Genomic DNA, 25421 nt, shown 5'->3' on the forward strand with positions numbered 1-25421 from the left:
ATGGGAATGAATGAGGTTCCGCCTCTAACACTGTGTCCAGATTTAATGTAACGTCCTTGGTGGCTCCAGCAGCTGTCTGCTGCTTAACGCTCCCTAAAAGAGTTGCTCGTTAATCAAAAACACCAGCGTCTTTCCCTCCACATTGGTCTTTTAGTCCAATTAACTGCACAGAAAGACATCATGTGTCCAATATCTGAATTAAAATCCTCCAAAAGGCATCAACACTACGTATACAGCCAACAGATAAAGTGCAGTGAATTAGCTGAGTTGAGGCCGAGCAGACAGCTCTTGGCTGCCTGTCACTCAGCGGCCACAGCCCTACTACGTGACTTTAAGCCTTAATATAATTCAAACCAGTGAGTGATATAAACTGTCCCCTCCCTACAGCTGTCATGAAGAGACAAGATCCTGCGCAGCCAGTTGCTGATTCGTTCACAGTTGACAAACTGACATCTCTAAACAATGTGCCATAAACATTTTGTGTTTTTACCAGAATTTCATATGGACTGGTGGAGGAGACGGTGGCAAGCCAGTGACCAAGGCTTGAAGCTGAGTTTCAGTATTTGTAAGCGTGAATATTTTTAAGGAGACCTTGGGACATTGTCCAGCTGTGTTTGTGGCCACAACAAAACAGATTTTATTTTATTTTTTTTTTACAGGAAGTCGGGACATCTCCAGCTGTGTTTGTAGTGAGCAAAACAAGTATTTTAAGCCCCAACCCTGAACCCAAAGAGTTTTTGTGCCAAAACCTAACCAGAGCACGAGAACAGTTTTGTCATTTCAACATATTTGCAGACACAAAACCTGCCAAACTTTACTCTGGCACCTGGGTTTAGAGCTGATATCAGGCGAATACTCCAAATAATTGACATCTTTACATGTCCACTACATTTCTTTCTAGTGAGGGATATTATAGAGAGCCTGCAGAGGACAAAATGCAGAAATGAAAAGACAGACCAACTGTAACTTCTCTTTATCCAGTGACTAAAAGTAGCTGTGTTGGTGTGACTGCGGGATTATTGGACGTGACTTTTTTGATGAAGCCACGCAGATTCAAAGGATCCTCAGCGGACACGCAGCGTCAGAAGCTCTCAGTCATCAGAGCTGTCAGTCAAGTTTACAGCAATATATAAAAAGCGAGCCATCCCCGTCAGACCTGTTGATCGCCTGGCAACACTCGTGCCACACGCGTAAATGCGCCGCAAATCCACGATGACACCCGAGATACCGCAGGGTCAGAGGGCTGGTGCGGGGCTGTAAGTGCTGCTCGCAGACCCGCAGGCTGTGTGCGGTCATTTGTGTGAGAGGCGCGCATCTGTACAGCGGCGCACCGACGCTCCGGCTGGATCTCTGCTGCAGCTCCACACTGAGGCTTCTGCACACGGTGGGTCCATCTGCTACTTTTAATCCTATTGTGAGTGGAATTGGTTTTTTGATCCGAAATTTAGAGTTGAGAAGAGAAGAGATGGAAATCATGAACAACTAATGCATCAAATCTGTATCAGTGCAGTTAAAAAACAGATTTCCTCTTCAAATATTCTCTTTTTAAAAGTTACCCCTCGGGCTTTCGTCTAGATCACTTTTATTGATTTGTAATTTATTTTAATTTGCTCATGGTGTGTGCTGTTCCACAGGTACTTTTCTGTGTCCTTCGAATTGCATCGCAGTTTCAGCAGGCAGCGTCTCCGTTTGACGCAGCTCGTCTTTGAGACAGAAGAAGAGGACATATTTTGTCAATGCTTCACACTTCTGGTTGTTTTCACTGAAGCGTTAAAATGTGTCAGATATCAGAATATTGCTCCGACTATTTCAGCGTGTTGGCAGAAGCACACAGCAGAGTTCAAACCAGTTGGATGAGCAGATGAGTTGTATAGGATATTTTCATGCGTAATAATACAAAATATTCTGTTCACTTGTTGACGAGAATATGAGAAGCACAGACCTGCTGCTGATCATCATGTTGTGTCTGAGAGAGATTACAGTTCAGACATGATCTTAGTTTTGTTGGGCTCTCTAAAACAACCAACGTCAAGGACGTAGATCAATCAATCAATCAATCAATCAATCAATCAATCAATCAATCAATCAATCAGTCAGTCAATCAATCAATCAATAGCATAACGGGTGCATTATGTGTGTGTGTGTGTGTGTGTGTGTGTGAGTGAGTGAGTGAGTGAGAGAGAGAGAGAGAGAGACTTGTAGCAGCCCCTGCCTCATCTATGGAAGCACATTTCCACCAGTCAAAGAAAAAAGATATGCAAACTAAGCTTGATGAAAACAATATCCCCGTGGTGAGTCATAATAATGAGATAAAAAGTCATAAATATAAGATAAAAATGAAAATTCTGAGCTTAAGAAGTCACGATAATGAGATAAAAAGTATTTTTTTTATAGAAATTCAAATGAATAGATAAAAAGTCAAAAGAATGAGATAGAAAGTCATAAATATAAAAAAGATAAAAATGAAAACTTATGAGAAAAGCAGTCATGATCATTAAATCAAATGTCACATTAGTTGAAACATAGAATTAGTTACCATTAAAATAAATAAATAATTTAATTGACTGAAATTGAAAAACAGTCAACTTTACTTTTACAGCCCAATATCCCAACACACACTTTACAGTCTGTCCAACATAAACACCCTCTAACTTTAGACTGCAATCTGATTACAGTTAAGTAACAAGTAAAAATGTTTATACACTGTGACAATTCAATTCTTTATCATGGTTTTATTCCATTTCTCTTTGAGCCATGACTTAGTCTAATACCTCTTCTATGCTGGTGACTTTGTGAAAATCGTGAATGTTTGGGTCAATTTGTGTGAATCTGAGGCAGAAACTTTTCCTCTAATAGCCTGTTGTCTGACAGTTACTATGAAAAGCATTACAGGGGGATTTTATCTGATCCACACTTTTCATAGAAATCAGTATTTTTAGTCAAGTCAGATTTCCTGCGAGAGCTCCACAACAGGCTTTTACGTTAACCAGCAGAAAATCTGAAATAGTAAATTCACAATGCAGCAAATTAAATGCGTCACCACTGAGTGAATTCATCCTCCCAGTGCCGCCCTTTTCTGTCACTATCGTCCTCTCCTGTCATGCAGCTGCAACATCATAATAGTTCCCTTACATTTTCCACAATTGGGCCAAATATAGTTGGAGGGAATTGACGTGAGGGGGAACCAACAGCTCCTGTGCACATGGAGAGTGATAATAGTCCAGAGCATGTCTGAGTCATGCAGCCGCATTTTCCTCTGATATTTACTGCTGAAAAGCTGATGGAATAACTGAAAGGCCCGTGACTCACAGTGACCAACAAGAGTTAAGTCTGAACTGTAGCACAATTACCGACTCGTTTAAGACTGCAAACTGAAAACAGAAACATCTCTTTGTTGTATTTTTTAATGAAGTTCGTCAATGGAAACCTTTATTCCAATGAAGGAAAGTGACTGTCAGTAGTGATTTTCCCACAGGACTGAGAATATATGTCATCACAAGGACAAGTATTTTAAATGGACAGAGAAACTTGCTCATCAGACTGTATCTACGTTGACATGGGATTATTATAAAAGGGAAAACTTACATTGAAGGCACTTGATTGACACAAACTGTATATTTGTACTGACTAAAGATCAACCCAACAGCCAGAATAATTGTTAGCTAAATACGTTTCGTGGTTAACGTAAAATCGTGGTTCAGCTTAAAATGCCTGTTTTAGTCGCCACGAATACAGATGGCGATGGTCCGACTTCCCTCAGGTCTCCTTACAGAGGTCATGTTATGCTTTTTAGCCTTTCCTTTATTGTGTTATAGCATTCTTGTGCATGGAAAAGGGCCAAAGGGAGTTGGTTTGGAGTCAAGCCTTTACTCCCATAACTTATGTATATATATGTATTTATGTAACTTATATATATATATATATATATATATATTATAAATATATACGGCTGTACCACAGCCATGGTTACCAGCTGTAGCTGCGTTATTTCAGATCACACTACCTTGCTCGGCATGGCCCTCCCTACTCTGCCTCTGATTGGCTACATCCTGCCCGTTAAGTGATGCGCATGTGCAAGTCTCATCAAAGATTGAACAAAGGCGAGATGTCTCTCAGCGAAGAAAATGTGTTATTTGAAAACTAAAGTATGTAAGCCTAGTCTACTAGGACCCCAAAATAAAAGTATAAACCTGAACATTTGCATAATATGACCTCTTTAAAAGAAGAAAAATGGTTTTCACGCCACATAAAAGTCTTCCCAGATTTGTCAGCCTTGTAATAATGCCACCACCATCTCCTGTGGGTGGCAAATAAGCATATAATGTGAACGTGATATGCCACGTTTAGTACAAATGTCAACCTTGGACATATCTGTGGTTTGCAGAAATGTTAACTGCTAACATTATTACCAGCCGCCAAGATCAATATCCGTGCATTATTCCCTGAGAAATGAATGTAAGTGTTGTCACTATCCGGATCCACACCAAAAGATAATGGGGTCTATTCAGGGACGAGACCCATCCTCCATCTAAGTTTCCTGGAAATCAGTTTGGTAGTTTTTGCGTAATTGTGCTGACAAACCAACCAACCAACATATGATTGGGTGACACAGGTGCAAAGACAGAGTCATTCAGCATATTCTTTGATATTTTACAGTGTTGAATGATCGTGTTGTTGAATAAATGAATCATGACGTCACCCCTCCAGGTTGACATCAGCCTTTTGGGATGGAGAGCACGGGCAGTGGCTGGGCAGCTGAGCTCACCCCTCCATGTGTGATGCATGAGGTGAATGGTAACGACACGGGTCAGGTCTTCGAGGTGGCGCTGCAGAACGGCTCCTCCAACCGCAGCCCGCAGTTTGTTGGTGTGGAGTTGCTGCAGTCCTTCAAGCTGCTCATTATCCCCTGCTACACTCTGGTGGCTCTGGTGGGCGTCTTTGGCAATTACCTGCTCCTCTATGTCATCTGCCGCACCCGCAAGATGCACAACGTCACCAACTTCTTCATCGGAAACCTGGCCTTCTCCGACATGCTGATGTGTGCCACGTGTGTCCCCTTCACACTGGCCTACGCCTTCAACCCACGCGGCTGGGTCTTTGGGCGCTTCATGTGCTACCTGGTGTACCTCATCCAGCCTGTGACGGTGTACGTGTCGGTCTTCACTCTCACTGCTATTGGCGTGGACAGGTAAGTCATAGAGAGCCAGAAGACAGTGGACAGAATATAAATAAACCTGGGGAATTCTGTAGAACCTCATTTACAGTCATCCTGCATTTCACTCACATGTCTCACAGTATAATGTATAGTGGAAAGTTTTAACCCTGAGGCATTTATTCAGACCAACTTAGTCACCGTGTTATAAACTGCATATTATAAAGAAATTATACTGAGCATAACCTCTAATGAAATGTAACTTTTTCTTGAAGCTAGCCCTGACAAAGCTTACATTCTCTGAGTTTCTAGGACTCTAGTGTACAAGTGCAAGCACAATACAGGCACATTTACAATGGTTTGAGCCACATTCCTTATTGAAAATATAATATTATATAATAATAGATTTTATTTTGGGTTACTACTAGAATAGGTTTACATGATTTAATTCTCAAAAAACTCATCAGTTTTCTCATACCGTCCATTGCTGCAGCACTGTACTCCCCCTCTGCCTGAGACGCTTTGTTTTAGCTCCTGTCTCTTTAAGGCCCCCCTCCCTTATACCCAATCTCCTCCGATTGGTCCATTAACACATGCCTGACCCAGCACTGCTAACATCAATCGAGTAGCTGAGCTAAATTAATTCTTATGTGCCAAACTAGGCATTAACTATGCTAATGTGTGACACGGTGATGTAGTGTGATTTCACAAAGTCACAGTCTACTGACGAGGCGTTTCAGCAGCAGTGTCTTCTGTGGGAGAGAGGATCTTCTGCCGGTGTGGACTTTGACCATTTTAATTTTCAAGAATTTTTTACTTTTTTTTTTTTAGCTATATTCATGATGCCACCTGAGAATTTTTGGGCTTTGTTGGAGGGATGCATTTACATTTGCTACTGAGAATAAGACACAGTATTTCAAAATGGCTGCTTGCATCATTACACTGCAGATGCTTTAAAGCCCCAAACATGGTAAATGGCTGCATTTATATAGCGCTTTTCTAGTCCTATCCTATGATTCAGTGCTTTACAACACTTGCCGCATTCACCAATTAACCCAAACATACACTGATGGCAGAGTGTGCTATGCAACGTACCAATTTTGCTCATTAGAGGTGACATAGCTCTCTCCCACACTTTGTTTACGAGCCATTCACTCAAACACCAAGGACACTTTGATCAGATCAAACCACTGACTTAACAATTAGTGGATGATCCGCTCTGCTTCCTGAGACACAGAAACCACCTTTATTCTTTTGTTATACATTTAATTTACATGTAAAACAAGCTGATGAAATACGTAGTTTAAAAACAGCCATTACTTTGACCGCAAACTACACTGCAGACTAACACAGCGTGTAAATGGCAACTTGACTGTTCTTGTGAGTGAGGATTTTTTTCTATTGTGTTGGAAACTGTCAATATGGTGTTGGCCGTTTATCAAACTAATAACACCCACTGCTCTCCACTCCAAAGTTTTATGCTCTTAACACCAAGCTGTGGGCCAGAAGCCCATATCCTGCTTTGTCTGTAAAAACCTTGGCAACAGTGGCAAAGCTGAATTGATTTTTTGTGAAGTTAGACACATAATTCTCTTTGGTTTTTTGTGTTGGAAACTGCCAACATGGTGTTGGCATCAATCTGAGGTCATTTAGAGGCTGTATTACCAGTGGTGCTTAACAGCTGTACTGTCACCTGCATGTTGATTGCTGTTGGCAAGCAGTTCTGCTCCTCTTTACTCGTGCAATTAACTCAAGTTTGGCATGTTTCCATAACTTTTTTTGAACAGTTTAGACGGATGGATCAAATCTGATACAAGTCTGGTAACATTAACCAAGGCTTTCCTCTTCTCTGCTTCTTCATAGATACTATGCCACAGTTCATCCACTGAAAAAGCGCATCTCAGTCTTGGGGTGCACCTACATTCTGTCGGGGATCTGGCTGCTGTCCTGCGGTCTGGTAGCCCCAGCGGTGGCTCACACCTACCACGTGGAGTTTAAAAATGAAGGCTTCACCATCTGCGAGGAGTTCTGGATGGGCCAGGAGAGGGAGCGGCTGGCGTACGCGTACAGCACCCTCTTCATCACTTACGTCCTGCCTCTGTCTGCGCTCTGCATCTCCTACCTGTGCATCTCTGTCAAACTGAGGAACTGTGTCGTACCCGGCCACCGCACCCAGAGCCAGGCGGAGGCGCAGCGCATGCGCAAACGAAAGACCTTCCGGCTGGTGAGCCTGGTGGTGGCGGCCTTTGGCTTCTGCTGGATGCCCATCAGCGTGTTCAACGTGCTGCGCGACATTGACATCGACCTGATTGATAAGCGCTACTTCCTGCTCATTCAGCTGCTCTGTCACCTGTGTGCGATGAGCTCGTCCTGCTGTAACCCTTTCCTCTACGCCTGGCTGCATGACCGCTTCCGTGCTGAGCTCCGCAAAATGTTCACATGTCGCCGTCGCATCGGCATCTCGGCCAACAACTGCGCCACAGCCAGCGTGGTTTTGTGAAGCTCCTGGGTTACAGGCTACTGTTGGTTAGTTCTTGATTTTACTCATCTCATTTTGGTGAGAATCAGGTTAGCAGATTTAGATAAGTGTAGATGGTACGATTCCCATGTCTTTAAGGTAATCAAGCTGTTATCGAAGGTGGCTCCAGACTCCCGCCTAAATGTGTAATTAACCATCGCCATGGGCATCGATCAGAATGCAGGGAGAGCCAGGAAAGATTTCATCAAATATGAATTGGAGCACAGAAACAACACATGCATGGACTTGTGTATCAAAAAATCAAATAAAGTGTTTATGTTCAAGTCTCATGTCTCTAAAAAAGATAAAGCTAAAAGAAACAGGAAACGCCACTTCAGGTGAACTTCATCAAGTGAACAAGGTGTGACCAACAGTGAAGAGCCAATGAGTGATCAGGAAAAGAGAGGAAAGGAAGTGAGGTACAGGAAGTAAGGTGAGGAGACAGTGTGAAAGATGCTCACTGCACACTCCCTGTTCTCTGAAGCAGACCTGTAGGCTGCACGGTGTCTGTTGTTGATGGAGGGGTAATGGCTCAGATTACACACACAAACTCAGCCCAGTCGCCAGAATAAACTGTTTGCAGTCAACATTTCTGCAAACCACTGACTCGTTCATATTTGTATGTGTCATGGGCTTTGTACCATATTGACATTTCTACAAAACACTCAACATACAACACTTTCATTTTGGAAGGCAGAGGGGATGGTGGTGGAGCCAGTGACTGTACATCGAGACTGCATTTCTACATTTGTAAGTGTGAAACTGGATATTTGGATATTTTGAAGGAGACCTCGGGACATCTCCAGCTATGTTTGCGGCAACCAGAACAGGTATTTTAAGCCAAAAACATGATCTTTTTCTAACCCTAAGCAGGTGGCTTTTGTGCCTAAACCTAACAAGACCACAAGCACAGTCTCGTCACAAGATAAAATTAAAACTTGAACCTAAAGAAATGTAAAGTTGCACATGTCTGTGGTTTGCAGAGAACATTTATTCAACATTTTTTCTGGTGATTGGGTTGCACACAGTACGAGGAGTAGAAGAAATACGGTATACTGTATGTTCTAAGTGTTTGTCGAAGTTTTTCTTCATTATGCTTATCTATGTCAGGGATCATGTACAAAAAGAGATGTCGCTAGCCTGCTACAAATTTCCATCAGCAGTCCCATTTGCTAAACTCTAGTTTATTCGATTAAGGGAGGACAGAGGTCATTAAAAGCTTTATTCTTGAGCTTTTTTCTTTCACATATGCAGATAAAAAACCCTGTAAATTCATTTGTTTTTTAAAATTCAAACTGAATATCCTGCCTGCCTTTTGTAAAGATTTAACTCATCTATTTTGGTAACGTCTCTTTCACGAGGCCATTTTATTTGGCAACATCTTGTTGTATGATCAATGAAAAACAAACTTCAGAAAAGATGAATTTGTTTGTGTTTTTGACTTGTTTTAAAAAGGCTTGATAATTTCCTCAAACAGCTGGGCACTATTTTTTTGCCAAACATTTACCCTAGTAAATAGTGAATTCGTTGGGGACTGAAAATAAAGCTCCTGGGAAGGCAAACAATGGCGTTGTCACTGTGATGAGCGCTTGTATTATGGTAAAAATATGTAGATAATATTTCATATGTAAGTTCGATTTCATCCATCTGCTGTACATATTGTAAAGAAAGCAATTTTAAGTAATTGCAGACACAAACAAACTGGTGAAATAATTAGTGTCTTTATTTCAAATAAAAATCAGATTTTGCTCAGCATCACTTGTTTCAGGCGTTTTACATCGAGTGAAGTATCATCAGCGTGTCAGACAAACAGTCCAAACATCAGGCTGCACATTCTTTAAGCTCCAAGTCCAAAGAGAAAGAAGAGAGGTAGCCAACAAACTGTCCATCCAGCGAATCAGACAGAAAAGTCATGAAAAAGGTTTTGAAGGCACAGGGCTGTACATTCTGAAGATTAATATTGCTATCATTTCTGCCCAAACATAAAATAATAGTCATATAAAGGCATATATGCAGGGTTCATTCATTAGTGTAGTTCATATACAAAGACAAGGCAGGTTGGTTATTATTACAGATACTGATACTATTGCTGCTCCTCTCATGATTACCTTTTTATTATCTCTTGGTTTTCATTTTATAAATACAACACAAACACACTTTGATTCTGTACGATTACTTGCATAATATTTCTGTGCGCGCAGCCTAAATTACAACCACAAAAAAGAAAAAATAACTACTGTGTAATTCAAACTGTATACACTCTGAGAAGCTGCCCGTTGTATTTATTGCTGGTTTTCTAAATAAGACCTCATTGAAGCAAAAATAGGCACAATGTATCTTTTTAAGGACTGGACGACGAGCTGACATTCGACTGTGGTGAGTAGAACAAGGGAGGAATGTTAAGAAAACACATGCTAACCATAAGGATAAACAAAGAAAATAAAAAATAAGACTTAAGTGGTGGAGGGAAAAGTCAATGTGCACTTGATATATAAACAGTCTTAATCTGTACTCAGCTCGTAAGGTCATAATTATTTCATTAGTTATGACCTGAAGATATGCATTGAATTATAAATTTAATGCAAATATATTTATGAGAGAAATGCTACATTCTTAACTCATCAAGGTGCTGCATGAACTTGTGATGATTGTTTATGTTTATAATCATTAATCACACAGCAATAAGTTACACAAAGCACAGTGTGAACAGCCAGATAATAGTTTAAAAAAAGATTCTCCGTATTATTAGTTTATCAAATAAAGCTCAACCCAAGTGTCATCAGGTATAGTATATAAATCAAGATGTTGAATATGTTTCAATGTAACAAGTTTATTTAAAGCAAATTCCAGTACCTTAGTGTCAAAACATATACATTCATTTGCCTATAAAGATTCTTTTCATTGCTTGTTATTAAGTAATCACCAAATGTTATTAGTTCAGAGACAGTTTTACAGCATTCTCAAACAAATCTGACTCTGAAACTGAAAAAGTGCATATGCTCCAAGACCTTCATAGAGATCGTGTCTCTCAGTACACAGTACAAAAACACACGACAAACATGACCAGGTCATTAAGTGGGACTTTCTTCTCCCCAGAAGCCATCGCTTCACACTGGCTCGGCGTTGAGAGAATGTAGGATGGAGGGTTTCTCATCTATGACGCGGACCAGCAGGTTGTCGATGTACTCCTCGAGCTCGGTGATTTTAGCGTCCTTCCTGGAGAGGTCGGTTTGCTGCTTCACCACCAGTGTGATCAACTCTTCCTGTGTCAGCTGGGTGTAAGGGCCACTTTCCACTGTGTCTGCCGGCTGAGGGGAGTGAGGAGAAGCTCATACAGTAAAACTCAAGGATCAAGGATCGTCTTTATTGTCATTCAGACTATACACCAGACCAGCACACAGCAGAACAAAATTACGTTGCATCTGGCTCTTGAATGAAAAGGCGAAAAAAGATGTAAAGAAATATACTATGGAATAAACTAAGAATTCTGAATAAATCAGAAGCGTATACAAAGTTAAAATACAAAAGAAAACTACATCTGCTGAGTGAAAAAACAAAGCTAGTGGACCTTTTGATAAGACATTTTTATGTCATACTGCTATTTATCGATAGTCATGGGTGTTGCTATAATGTGTGATGAAGTCCAGGATGCTGGCTTGTTAATATTTTTCTATACATCTCTGTTCCATCTATCAAGCAGCACTCAAACATCATTCAGTCTGCAGTGAGTTTGAAAGTTAATCTGAAGTAGAAAATATTAAAAAAGTGACCGTTGTTATTGGCTTTTGTGTCACTAATAACTGAGCCCTGTCGGCTGCTTTATGCACATGTGAGATGAGAAAGAAGTGAGATGTCTCACTCCTGAGTAACTTGTGTTAACAGTTCTGGGAAAAAAACTGGTGTGTCTAATTCAGACTGCTATTGATCAAGACATTTCAAAGCAAGTTTAATGTCTTCTGGATTAAGTCTGATGAGGTATATGGTCTGCAAAAAAACAACAAAAAAAGGCAATCCACTCTCAATCGCCTATTTTACCTGTGTCAAAAAAAAAGAAAGCATACGTGCTAATTTCAGTGTAAAAGTGGTCTAAATGTGCAGGTGTTTTGGTCCTAGTGTGTCATTTATGTCAACATGGCAGTACCTGAATTTTCCCTGGTGTGCTGTCACGGACCTTTATCTCTTTCACAGCAGGGGTGCCAAAGTGACTCTTGCTCTCAACCGTGCTCATGGGCTTCACAGGATGAGGCCTGTAAAGAAAGTGCATACGCTGTTATTACAAAGTCTCATTACCACAAGTGAGAACAATAATATGCACAGAAGCTCCACAGAAAATAATAAGAAACAATATTGTAAGAAGAATAAAAGGATTAAATAATACAATCTAATGTTTTGCAAATATTCCAAATCATATTCAAATCCACTATCCAGAATTAAACTCAAAAAGGAGGAAAGAGGCCCAGAAATCACAAGCTTCCAAAACAGTCACACCCAATGTCGATCCCAACACCTTATCTGCCTTCACATACAACAACAGCAGGCGGATGCTATATACAAAGTCAAGATACACAGCCGGTTCAAGCTCACCTGCGTGGAGTAAAGGCTAGCCCACCTCCATTGCTATTCTGAGCACTGACAGGCTGAGCCTCAGAGGGTGAGACCCATGCCCTCAAAGGCAGCTTTCCCCCAGACAAACCTCCTGCCAGAGGCTCTGGTTCCTCCATTACTACCTGGAGGGGCTCTGTGAGGTTAAAGGTGAAAGGTTCAGCTCCAAATGGATCCTCTCCTCCATACACATGGCTCTGTGTCTTCACATCAGCTTGAAGCTTCGGTGTGAAAGCCTCCTTGGTGATATTTTGTGCATTGAGGCCTTGATTAGCTGCGGTTCTGGTTGATTCCTCTTTAAATGCGGGTTCTTGTCGAGACTTGGACGTCTTATTATCAGGCTGAGTTTTGGAAGGAGGAGTCTGGTTTCGTCTCTGTGAATTGTTTCTTTGGAAAGCCGGACTATCTATCTTTGAATCATCTTTTTCCCTGTGCTCACTGTGTTTGGTTGAATCACTGCCGTTAAAAATAGCAAATGGATCTGTCAGTTTGTCTTGATTAAAAATGCTATCGAGATCATCTGCTGTCATTCCCCGATCCTCAAGTTTCTGCTCTACATTATGTTTAAAAAGGTCATCAACTTCTTGGTTCTGCTTCACCTGAGCCCATTGGTCTTTGGCAAGAAGATCAGCATTGGGGAACGGATCAAACTCTGCAAAGGTCTCCTTCACCTGTCTGCCTTTTTTGTCCATGCTGCTCACACTTGAACTAGATAACATCTGAATGTTACTGTTCATGTTTTTGTCAGAGACGACTACTGTCTCAGCAGAGTCTTCCTGTTGTTCTGGCTCTTTGCCACTCACCCTCTGTCTGGGTTTGGCTGTGGGTGCCTCTTTGTTCTCTGTGACTTGCACATTTCTTTGATCATTTGGTGTTGTAGTATCCATGTTCATTGGGCTAGATGCTCTGACTGCAGGTAATGGACGCAACACCTTCCGTGCTCCTTCCCTGGACCTCGCTGAAGTAATTTCTCTGCTTGAAGAATCAGTGTTCACAGGTCCTGGTACAGCAGACGGAGTAGGCCTCATGAGAGATTGTTGGGGAATATTCTGGCTCTGTCTTTGATTGGAATCTGCAGCTGGTCGAGGTTGTGGGGGTGCGAATTTTTCAGGGGGAGCTGGGGCTGTTACTTTTTTGGTTGACACAGGTTTGGTCTCCTGAGGTTGTGTTTGGTTAGGCATCAAAGCAGGTCTCTTCTGTGGGAGTGAACTGGGTTCATGCTCCTCTGGGCCGTCCACACTCATTTCTGGACCCAGAAAATCAGATGGAATGTCCATATGTCTCTGATTGACCTCAGCGATGATGTGGTCCCATCGAGTTTGCCCTTGTACTCCATGTCTTTTCTGAGGAAATAGGGTTTCATAATCAGGAAGTGGTAGAGACATTTTTTTGCCTTGCTGCGGGCCGTCTACGTATGCAGGGTTATTGATTTGATATCCTCCAGTTTGGGTGCCATGCACTGGATGAGATGGTGGCAGGGGGGCTCTTTTCTTCTTATCCGCCATGGTGGGTGTAGATCCAGCAGAGGACAAATTCTCTGTGCTGCCAGGAGGGGAACCAGACAGGCTTTGACTTATGTTTGATGGAGCCAGGGACGAGTGGAGGTTGGAGAAAGTATCAGGGGACTCGGATGGGACACTAGAGAGGGTTGACTCGGAGGTGGCTGGGGAAGGACACAGCTGACTGGGGGTTTGGCAGTCAGCGGGTTCAGACTCCAGAGATTGAGGCAATCTGCCGAGGAGTGAAAACAAATGCCTACAGGTCAGTGTGACCATCACATCACCTAATGTAATTTCCACCAATGTACAACCCGTCACCAATTAAACTAGCATCTCACATGTCAACAAGTCAGTCACAAAAACTATATAAAGCCCATCTACAACCTCACATAATTTAGCCCTTAGAAAATTCAATATTTACTCAACCAATAGAAACTTTCCCAAATCTGCACTAAACAAGGCTTCCATTAAATATGATAATTCATTTGTTGATAAAATGTCAAAGGCACGACCTACACACAGAACATCTAAGATTCACATGCCTTGCAGTTACCATTTCTATTTTTAGCTGCGACTCCCATGTTGAGGAATTTTGAATGTCCAAATGAAAAGACGACAATGTGACATCTCTGCTTTGAGATTATCCCACTTTGATTAAAGGTAGTCCAACATAGCATCAGAATATCCCAACTAAACAATACAAACAACTTTAAAACCCTAAAAGCCTTGAAAACAAGGACCACTGTAACATAAATGACAAGAGCAAGATCAAGCCTCTTACCATTATGACCCAGGTATGAGAAATCCAGTCCAGCCCCAAATCAAAAAAACCAAACAAATTAAAACAAAAAAGAAAATGCAATCACCCAGCACGTCCGCAAAGACAGTAAGACTGTGGCTCAGTCACTCCTTATGAGCTCTGTTCAGTCCACTACCTGTTCCACAACATCCTCAGAAACACAAGTCACACCCAGACTCTCATCTGTACAGCGACCAAACTGGTCAAACAGGTCCACCAACCGCTGGGTTTTGGTAATTCAAGACAGTCACCAGGTTGAGCCAATGTTAACAGAAACAGAATGGAAAGTTGTGAAATTTTCAAGTTACAGTGTTGACAGACATCGTATAGGGCAAAACTAAATAATCACAAACAAGTGTTTTGGTTCTGTTAAAAAAAGATTTCTCACTGATATGTGCGTGGATAACAAGGAGTAGAAGAAAACAACTACTTTGTTGCTTGCAGGGTAAGGCTTTCTTTTGGTTAAATAAAATGCACATATACAACCATCAAGGCATCATTGTGTGCTGCTTCATTTGTGATCCTACTGAAGGCAATATTCTAATTGTTGTTAGGCAAAGCTAAGAATAAAGTGACTCCAAGCAACCACAAGTGTTCCAAGTGTCATAAAACTGACATAACAGTTATATTATTACATAACATTAATGCAGGGTGAAGCTGGATTCAGACCAAATCAAGTATGCCAACGGTTGTTGTGTGTGTTGTGTGGAGATGTGGGAGGACACAACCGGGAGAGTATCATTGTTGTGTGCTCTAACTCTGCCGGCTCTCCACTCGGGAGTAGGGCAGCACAATATGGTAGGAAAAAAACTCCTATTGTGATTAGTTTGACAGATATGGCAAGTGGGATTTGAATCGCAATGAGTGGGAATTATACTTTGTGCGTTTTACAATTTTAATTTACACTGAAAAGAAAAGTCATGATGATTGAACACTTGTTGGGGTCTGTACCAAACAAACACATTTTCTTACATTTGGAGAACAAGATTTGTCCAGGACATCCCTGCAGACAGCACTACAGAGCTTCATCATAATGCTGTTTTGTCACACATTTTACGTTTATCAAAAAATGTGCTGCTTCTTGTAATCTGGATATTGCCATATTGAGATTTCGATAATATTATGATGAATCGTGCAGCCATACTTCCAGGGATACTTTCTCTATCTGCAACCAGTTTGCAGAGTATTATCCCTCCCCTGCTGGTGCAGTATCCTGGCAGCAATGTCGTTTGAGGCTCCAAACAACATGATAGCAAATTGGAGCAATTTGGCAGACCTCTGAATGTCTGGCATGTGTCTTTTTTTGGCCTATGTGACAGCATCTGTTTCACCCTGACACAGAACATCTCACTGCAAACAGCGCTCAAAAAATTGTCCATTATAAGTATTATAGTTGTAGACGATATTTACACAATGCATTTTTAAATTTAGTGTTTGCTAGAACAACAAAACTGTTGACCAGTCAGTCTGATCGCCAGCTTACTGTATGTTAATTGCCTGTGTAGTGTGACATTGGGTTGTGTTTCTCCAAAACACACTAGCAACGCCTGATTTGGTCTGAATGAGGCCTTACTTGTTAAGAGAACCAAATAAAAAAAGGCCTACCTGGGTTTGACTGCAGACACTTTAGCAGTGCGGTTGAGGAAGACCATGGCAGAGGGGGTTTGCTGGTTGCGGCTGGATTTCGGCTGATCAGCTGAAGGATCTGAGCTGAGGGAGATGTCCTCAAACGGGTTGGTGGAGTGGTGGGAGATCGGTTGTTCGGGTTCTTTGGATTCACGGCGAGGGGCTGGTGTGGGTAGTTCCTCTTTAGTGTGTTGCTGGACCTCCTCCTTTTTCTCCTCCTTCTTTCTGATCATTCCAAACAGAGACGTCAGCCTGTCGCTCATGGAGGCCTCCTCCTGTCGTTTCTGCTCCTCCGCTGCTGCTTCCAGCATCCTGCGTTCTTCCTCTTGCTTTCTCCTCTCTTCCTCCTCCTTCTGTTTCTTCCTCCTTGCTTCATCCTCAAGGAAGCGTCTCTTCCTCTCCTGTTCCTCTTGTACTCTGCGCTCCTCCTCCTCCTTCAGTCTCTTCATCTCTATCTTGTATTTCTCCTCTTCCTCCAGCTTCTTGGCCTCTGCTATGCGCCGTTCTTCAGCCTGTCTTCTCTCCTTCTCCTCTTGATGGCGCTGTTGCTCCAGTATTTCCCTATCCGACTCTATGTGTATGGAGGGGACAGGTACACTTCTGAAGGAATCTGGATCAGAGGTGTGTTTGTGGATATCTTCCACAGATCCTTGGCCTGAGCTGTTCAAACTGAGAGTAGATCCACTCTTGGACTCTTCCTCTGCGTACACATGGTTGCCATTGATGCACAGGTTGTTCAGGTCACTGTTACTCTGCTTGGAGCGGCCGAGTAGGGAGAAAGGACCTTGAGACACCTTGCTGTCAGAGCTGCCTGTTCGCTTGTGTCCCAGGAATTTGAATTTCTTCTTACCTGTGGGAGGAGAGACAGTGAATCATGATGTCATTGTGGACACGCAAAGCACCTTTATTTACGTTGCGCTGAGTAAACAGAGTACACACTGAGCAGAGAGAGATAAAGTTACCTTCGGGAGAGTCAACATTAAGGCCAGACGAGCGGCTGCCACTGAGAGATGAATTCTTCTCAGGCAGCGACCCCAGCGTAGACATGGACTGCGAGATGTTACGCTGCAAGTTTGACTTTGGAGCAAAGAGTGTTTTGAATTTAGATTTCTTTTTCATTCCTGGAGACTGATTGAGCGACTGGGAATCTGCCTCAGCGTCGCTGTCGGTGAGGACCTGGCTGACAGAGGGAACTATAGCCGAGGCAGAGTCAGAGAAGCCATCCTTTTTCTTCCCACGGACTTTGTCCTTGAGCTTGGAGATGCGGGAGCGCGGCTTGTCCTGCATAGAAAGGTCAAACATGCTAGCTGACATGTTGTTTCTCATAAATTGGATATCAAGCAGCACCTCCCCTCGCGCCTTGTCCTCTTTTCCAGTCTTGTCCACCAGCTTGTACCAACTGAAAAACAATGGGACAAAATGAAACAGATGTTTAAGGGGAATTTTTGCATCATAGGAATTTCCTGAAAATAAAAGATAGGCTTGTATATCATTAAACCACAATAAACTCACATTTAATCGGGTAATTTAGCCTCGTATTCACCCTTAAAGAATGTAATGAATAAACTGAACACAGCGTGTTAAGCCTCATTGCAGACAATGAAGATTGTTTGAGAGATGATAATCTCAAAGTTGAAACTTCTGATTAATAGATTAATCAATCAGGCAAGTAAAACAATTGCTTGTTCTGATTTGCCATGCTTTCAAAGCAGGTTAATTAATTAGGTGTTTCACTGAAAAAATTTAATGAATGAAAATGATCTTTAGCTGCAGGCTTATTTATTCACATGTGCTCGAATTCACACCAATTTGAAGACTCTTGCACTGTGGACTTTGGCTACTTGATATCAACATTATTACATATATTTTATAAACTAAACGATTCATCCATTGATCAATAAAAGGACAAATTAATCCATAATGGAAATACTCATTAGAGGCAGCCCTACACAGCAGATTAAAGTACATATAAATCTTCGAGTTTAACTGTGTGTAATTAGTGATACTACAACCCAGAAAGCTGGATTGGCACTACAAAACTGCCATGTAAAGAAAAAAGTAACATATGGGCTCACTTAAACTCAGATTAAATGAGGTTAACGCTGAATAAAAACAAATCAAGTGTAAATAAATCCAACAACAATGCCTTGGTCTCTTACAGCTCTGACTTTAAATGCTTCAATTCAGACTGCTGTGTCTCGTTGACCTGAGACTGATAGGTATCATTAACTAACATACAGCTTGTTCCAGTTCCTGTTGCGAGAGCCATGCCAACCATAGATAACGCCTGACAATTACAGCTTTGTTCAGGCTCCCCCCCATGTCCTCTTTGTTGCACAGGATCAGCACTTATTGTCGGCAAGGGAAAGGTCGGAGTGTTCTGGAGAGCCCTTTCTACAACCATACCATAACAGGCAATTAGTACTATTAACAGATGCTTTCTGCTTGTATAATTACAGCCTTGCTATTATTAGTTGACTAATACTAATACTGTAGCAGGAGTGCACATGGGGGCGAGCCTTTCCCCTTTTGAACTCTTGTTCCACAGCAGAGCCCTGCGACTGTTAACTTACTGTTTTTGTTACACACATTTCTTTACACCGAGTTCATTTGTCTCTCAAAGGTATAACGTTATCGCTCATTACACAACAACCTAAAATAATGTTAACAACAGGTAGAATTAAAGCACGTATCACTTCTTTATTGCCTGGTTTCTATTTGACAAGAAAAGAATCAGAACTGCTGCAAAATACTTCAATAGGATGTATTTGTATGCCGTTTTTTGCATACCGATATTAATGCAAAATACCTCAATACACCTTTTTCCATCAAGATCTGTACATTATTCCCTGAGAAATTAACAAAAATGTCGGAAAAACACCCATCTTGCAATGTTAAAGAAAGTGAGAAAAAATTCCATCCCTTTATCCAGATCCACACCAAAAGTTAATGGGGTCTATTCTGGGCCGGGACCCATCCTCCATTCATGTTTTGTGAAAATCTGTTCATTTGTTTGGTTTAATCCTGCTGACAAACCTTAGTGGAGTTAACTATATGTATTCATTATACATGCTTGCATATGATAGATATAGAAGAAGAAATTCCAGTACAACAGTGCTATCACACCTGTGAAAAAATATTTTTGCACACCTAATTCATCACTGACAACATTCTGCAGATTATGTCCACACATCCAGCATTCACTGCATCCAAGAGGGACATCAGATCATGTGGCTGTGTGGCAATCATAAACTTTCCACCTCCACAAGGAAACTAATTCCTCTGTGGGGTTGAGATATGTAGAGTAAATTGGAAGGAAAACTGACACCATCCTGGGATGGGCTGTAACCACTCTGTGACTGGAGGCAAACAGTGAAATGCTGCAGTCACATACAGTTACAAAAACTTTCTGGATTCTGCCTCATTTGCCACCTATCCTGAGTTGGCACAAGTCTTTAATAGTGGTCATTAAGGAATGAAAATAGGCACAATTATTTGTTAATACATTTAGATGTAGAGGTAGCCAGATGCAGCAATTTGCTTTCCAACTGGAAGTCATTTTGTGGTTTGGGACAATTTTTGCGATAGCAAATGTGCAAAATAGACTGTAAATTCACAGAGATTTGGTAGTGGTTGAGTTTGAGTAAGAAGTAACATTTCATGGTGTTTTTTGTCTAAGCACTGAAAAGGCATCATCAGTTTAGTCCATATTGACTACTGTTGTGCAGCGTAGACTGTGTGAAGAGTTTCAAAATCTGTAAAAAACTGACATCACTGTGTGATTTCCTCTTTGATCATTTTGTAGAGTTATATGTGAGCTCTAGTAAGGTTAAATCTAACCTTGTTAGAGATAAAAGGAGGAATAGTGACAATATCTATCACTAAATTTAAATATAAAGCATGGTGAGGCATTAACCAGACAAATATCTACAGTTCAAATGGAGTTTACTGCTGCAGCATTCACGTTAGTGTCATGCACTGTAGCAGACGTCCAGACCGGCTCCTCTGAGGATAACAGTCAGGAAGCAAGGCTGGGAGTGAACCAACATTCCTCAAACACTCTCCAACATGCAGGGAGGAACGTGATGTAATGAAAGTTAAACTGAGTCGAATTCAAACATCCCTCAGTCCCCACCCTAAACCAAGCATGCCAAGACAAACAATCCCTAACTAAGTCAAAGCACAAGGACAGAGAGATCACACTTTCTCAAGCCAATCAAGAAGACTGTTGTTTGTTGTCCTGTCTATATGGATTACAGCAGAGAACACACACAATGCATTGTTGTGATTATGAACAGACGGGCAGGCTGCACATGTTCTGTTAGCACAGAACTAAAGACGCACGCTCTCACTTGTCCTGCTGGACTGGTTCCCTCTGTTAACCGTCAAGGGCAGCTCTCCTGTCTCATGTATAATGATTAACAGGAGAGGCTTTATTTACCCTCTGAGCCACCCGAGTGGATACAGCCAGTAAAATGAATAAGTACCAATACTGTACAATACAGATTCCTACAAAATACGATTTTTACACATCAGGATCAGGATCGTCAGGGAGTAACATGATTTTTTTTTTTTTTAAACGCCACCGCAGGAAAGTTTCTCATGTTGGATGAATAAACATGATACATCCGTGTGGGAAATATTTGGTTTCTTTGTTTACAACATAAATATTGTAGCTAACGTGTCTCAACACATCAACCTGACTCTGGAGAACCGGCTCTGCAACAACTGGATCTAATCCAATATTGTAACTGAACAATTCTCATAATGGATTGATTGTTGAAGTCATTTTTCAGAACAAAAAAACAAAAAAACAAAAAAAACGCCAAACATTTGGGGGTATACAATTGTGAGAATTTGCTGCTTGAGTTACCAAATGTGACTGTAAACTGAATATCTTTGGGTTTTTAACCACTGGTTGGGCAAAAACATGTCTCGTTGTGCTTCAATGCATACTATGTGTGATTTGTCTCTTGCTGTTTTTCAACACAACATTTAAAGTTACAGGAAGTGATTCTGCAGAAAGATAGTTGAATTTTGAGTCTCATTCCCAGACCACAGAACACAACAGAGCACTAGGAAAGATACAGGGAGAGGGCAGGGTCTGTGCAGATAAAGACACTTCCTGTGTGTGAGGACAGAGAGGGAATATTTTTGTATGAGACTATACATTACATTTTCGGAAACCTTGAAGGAAATTCTGACTCCTAGGAATGGCAATTTTGCACAGTTTTCTTACATTTTATAGACCAAACAAATACTTGTAGTCTTGTAATCTTAGAAATAAGCTTGAAGAGTGATTAACAATAAAAATAATTGTTAGTTGCAGCCACAAACATATTACTGGTAGACTTTAATCAAGGATTCTTAAGTAATTTGTAAATGTAAAAAATGCACTTGAATAAACCCTTTAAATGCACTCACACTAGGGCTGCATGATATGATTGTGATCAATTTTTGCATCACAATTTTCATTTGCACGGAAAAAACTGTTAAAATCATGATCCTGTGTAAATTGTTGGGCTCTGCACCAAATAAGCATGTTTTCTTACATATGGAGAACAAGATTTGTAGGCAAGGGCATCTCTGCAGCACTAAGTCACATAGTCACATAATATACCTTTATCAAAGAATTACAGCTTCTTTGGATATAGCACTTAGTCATACTGAAATTTCAATTCTATTTCAAAATATTGTGCAGCCCTAATAACAACATGACTGTAACATAAAACTAATCCTTCAATTGAAATAGTAACCTAGTTTTTCATGAGAATGTCTGATGACATGTGACAGTGACTCATATTCTTGCACCAACTCAAATATAAAGACCCAAAAACCTCATTTCATCTTGAATAGGCTACACTGTTTTGTCTGAGAGGCAACAGCAGAGTTCCCTTTCAGCAGAATAACAAAGTCTTCGGTGTCACACCCTGTATCAGCACTATAGAGAAGTGGGATAGTAATCGAACACCGCACGCTTCAAGGCGAAAACAGCAACATCCAATACCCAGCCTGCATACTGGGTCTTAAGGGAGACAGGGAGCAAGCCAAGCTGAAGAAGACTGCAAGAGTTCAGACTTGGAAAGGAAAGTGCAAGGAATTAACTTTACCATGATAGTGTAAAAACCTACTGAGCAAACACAAGATAAAGTTTCAGATATGACTGTACAATAATCAAGTGAATGAGGTCATATTAGCGTGTTTCCAGGCTGTCCTTGGTTGAGTGATTACTAAGAACTCATAACGAGCACGTCACTCTTTCTTTACCAAAGGTCATTTTGATATTAAAACCCACACTTGGAAAGTTTTACCACTGTGGTTAAAAGTTGACAGTGTCTATTTTGAACCATCTTTATTTTAAAACCTCTCTTACATAACAGGGAGTGTACATACATCTCAATTCAACACTAATGCAATGTTTTATTTTGGTTCCTGTTACACCCATGTTACACCCATGCTGCGTCAAACCAAACATGTCATCCTGACTCATTAACGTCTCTGGGTGTGAGCAGACGTATTCTTTGTTAGTAAATAGCCCTGAAGAATGTTGCAATAATAGCAGCAATGTGAGAAAATTATTTTTCCAATTAGGCCTCCATGGAACAGACAGAGTTCACACCAAGGTATGAAGTAAAAGCCAAACATTAAGGTTGGTCCAACAAAGAGGGAGAAGACAGGGGGAAGTACTGAGATAAGAATAACCCAGGACTGTTTTTCCACCATCACCATACAGTAGTTTCTGCTTTTCCTCTCAGACAGTCACTGATAAGAGGGGGGAGGGGAGAGAGAGTCCATCACTATGTTTTGACATTTTAAGGGCAACAACTAGCTTTTTCCTTTTGCTACCTGTTAAAAGGCCTTGTATTTGCAGAATATATAAGCAAAGGGTGTCATGAAAAAACTGCATAATTCATTTGTGTTTCTATTTGTCTCTGAAACTAGAGATCAAGGATTGATGCATAATGTATTGGTAGGTTTCACAGTTTATGCATACAAGCAAATCAAGGAATGCTCTTAAATGATCAGAGACATGGTTTAATAATAAATATGTAAAAGAAGCTTATACAAAGAGCAGCTTGAGAGCAGCTACAGTGTGCCAAGTATAAATGGATTTTTATTGATGCAAATTCAAAGACGGATGTCTCAGGTTGTATGCTAAAAATAACCTCTGCTTGTGTAAAGGTTGTAAAATGTCTCATATATTGGGTAAAGTCCAAATCATCATTGGACTACCAGATCAATAAAATACATAATCAGGAAAGTAGAAGTAAGACACAACAGTTTCCTTAATGCTTCTTTAAGGTGCACTATGTAGTTTTAGGTCAGACATTTTAATCAGAAGAGAAAATAATGCATTGCCTGATTTTTAATCTTCATATTCTTTCTTTTACTTTGCTTATATTTGCAGGACCAATATAAGAAACCACCCTTTTAGCTTCAAACACAGTTCTGGGGACCTTATTCCCCTCTGACGATGGCTTGTTTATAGAAATACATCAAATAAATACCTTGCCTTATTAATATTGTAAAGTTTGCCTGTAATTGTTTTGAGGGGTCCTTTTAGGTCTGCTTTGCAATAATCACTCAGTGCAAATTAGTTTTAAAGACACTGTGTAATATTAATCATATAGTGATTATTACAGTCAATCAAACCCTGGGGGATGGGGATGGGGGTTGGGGGGCCCAGGGGCTCCTTAATGGTTGTTTACTGACCTATTTATTTGCAGATTGCAGTTCAACCGTGCTTTTAAGTGTTATGATGTTGCCTAAAGTCAAACATTATAGTTATTGGTATTGGACTGTTTATGTGAATGGATTGCTTTCATTCTGTAGAGTTTCTGGAGACTTTATGGGATGAAGCTGCACTGTAAACAAACTGGAATTAAGATCAAGTCTGAGCTACAGCTTACAGAAGAAGAAGGAAAATAATTCTGCTTTGTTTACCTGAGGTTGGTGGATAACTTTGTGTAGTTCTGAACTACTACAAATAACCTAACACCCAGGGAAAACACCCAATACAGATGCAATGTTAAGAGTGAATTTGAAAAGGTCAGGTCCATATCACAGCAGTCACTTACTCTGACTTTTTGCGAGACTTGTTGTCGTGCTGATCCAGGAGGTTTACCACAGCCTGACCCAAGAACTTGTCGAGCCCCACCTGAGCTCGGTGCATTACTATGATGTACAGCGTGCAGCGTTCAGCGTTGCCCGGGTGGAAGAGGGGCAGGTCAAACGAAGCCTCTTCTTTCCACACCGGGGCGATACTTTTCTCGGCCACCGAGGTAGAAAACTTGTCTTTGGCCACCTGGATGATGGCGTAGGCGTCGTTGGTGCCATTCTTGCCCTTCACCCGCAGGCTCCGAGCCTGATGCACCGTTACCTGGACACTCGTCGGGAACCACTGCTGGCTCTGGTCGGCCAGAGACATCGCGAAATTCGTTCAGCTTTACCAAAAGTTAATCCGAATCGTGTTATAAATAGCTCACTGCGTTGGGAGGTTGGTTAACCTCTTCCTGAACTCCCTTTTTTCCCCCTTCGGCGTCCTCTGCGGCCGGAGGTTTGGGTTACCTAGCTTCACCTCAGTTCAGGAAGCTCAGTTTCGTGTCGTAATACTTATCTCTTCTCTCCGTCACGTAATATTTAAACCTCTAATAACACTTAAGTTGAGCTAACACTCGGTTAACCAACTTTGAGCTGGTACTAGTCTGAGTTAGCCACCCGGGACATCACTGCGGTGCGAGTCATTCCTTTAAGAAGCTTTCATGAAAACAATTCTCTGAGTAAAACAGCCCACTTCCCTGATGTTAGCAGTTCCCACCCATACTCTACAAACTGCCGCCTGATTGGCTGATATTTCTGTCAGTTTATTGGAGCCCGTCAGTGATTGGACGGTGGTGTAGGGGGGCGTTTGGCTACAGTGGACCGTTAAGTATCGTCATCAGACACTGATCAGGAGTCAGTTTACCCTCGTTGAAGTCATAGAAGAGTTAAATAGGACAAGGATTGATACTGAACTGAGTCCAGTGATGCTATTCTGACACAAAGAATAAAGAAATATCCAGGCAAAGTATTTTTCTCAGTATTTTTTAATTTTAGGTTTAGGTTTCTTGAGAAATGTATTAATGAAGTAAAGACTGCAGGGAATTTAATCATAATAGGCAAATAAGGTAGGCTATATGAAATTGTTTTTCCTCTTATCAACAGAGTTGTTTCAGAACAACAAAA

The 25421-nt window shown here is 41.2% G+C and overlaps 2 protein-coding genes across 3 annotated transcripts; one reads left to right on the forward strand and one right to left on the reverse strand.

The window, feature by feature from the left end:
* The first annotated feature begins 1170 nt into the window (after window positions 1-1170).
* On the forward strand, window positions 1171-9423 carry prlhr2a (prolactin releasing hormone receptor 2a). Its single transcript, XM_084360629.1, has 3 exons — window positions 1171-1384; window positions 4708-5188; window positions 7016-9423. Exons 2-3 carry the CDS (start codon window positions 4728-4730, stop codon window positions 7650-7652), a joined length of 1098 nt encoding a protein of 365 aa, XP_084216755.1. The 5' UTR covers window positions 1171-1384; window positions 4708-4727; the 3' UTR covers window positions 7653-9423.
* A 1057-nt stretch (window positions 9424-10480) lies between these two features.
* On the reverse strand, window positions 10481-24998 carry rab11fip1a (RAB11 family interacting protein 1 (class I) a). Of its 2 annotated transcripts, XM_084360628.1 has the most exons (6): window positions 24275-24998; window positions 17159-17595; window positions 16176-17046; window positions 12255-14003; window positions 11812-11917; window positions 10481-10978 (listed from the first exon to the last, which is right to left on the reverse strand). In XM_084360628.1, the coding sequence occupies exons 1-6, from the start codon at window positions 24622-24624 to the stop codon at window positions 10778-10780; spliced, it is 3714 nt and encodes a 1237-aa protein (XP_084216754.1). In that variant the 5' UTR covers window positions 24625-24998; the 3' UTR covers window positions 10481-10777. The 2 variants fall into 2 exon arrangements, with proteins under 2 accessions (XP_084216754.1, XP_084216753.1); XM_084360627.1 differs by lacking the exon at window positions 12255-14003.
* Between the last annotated feature and the right edge of the window lie 423 nt (window positions 24999-25421).

This window comes from Pagrus pagrus, assembly GCF_965226575.1.
Source record: "Pagrus pagrus genome assembly, chromosome: 8".
Lineage (NCBI taxonomy): Eukaryota > Metazoa > Chordata > Actinopteri > Spariformes > Sparidae > Pagrus > Pagrus pagrus.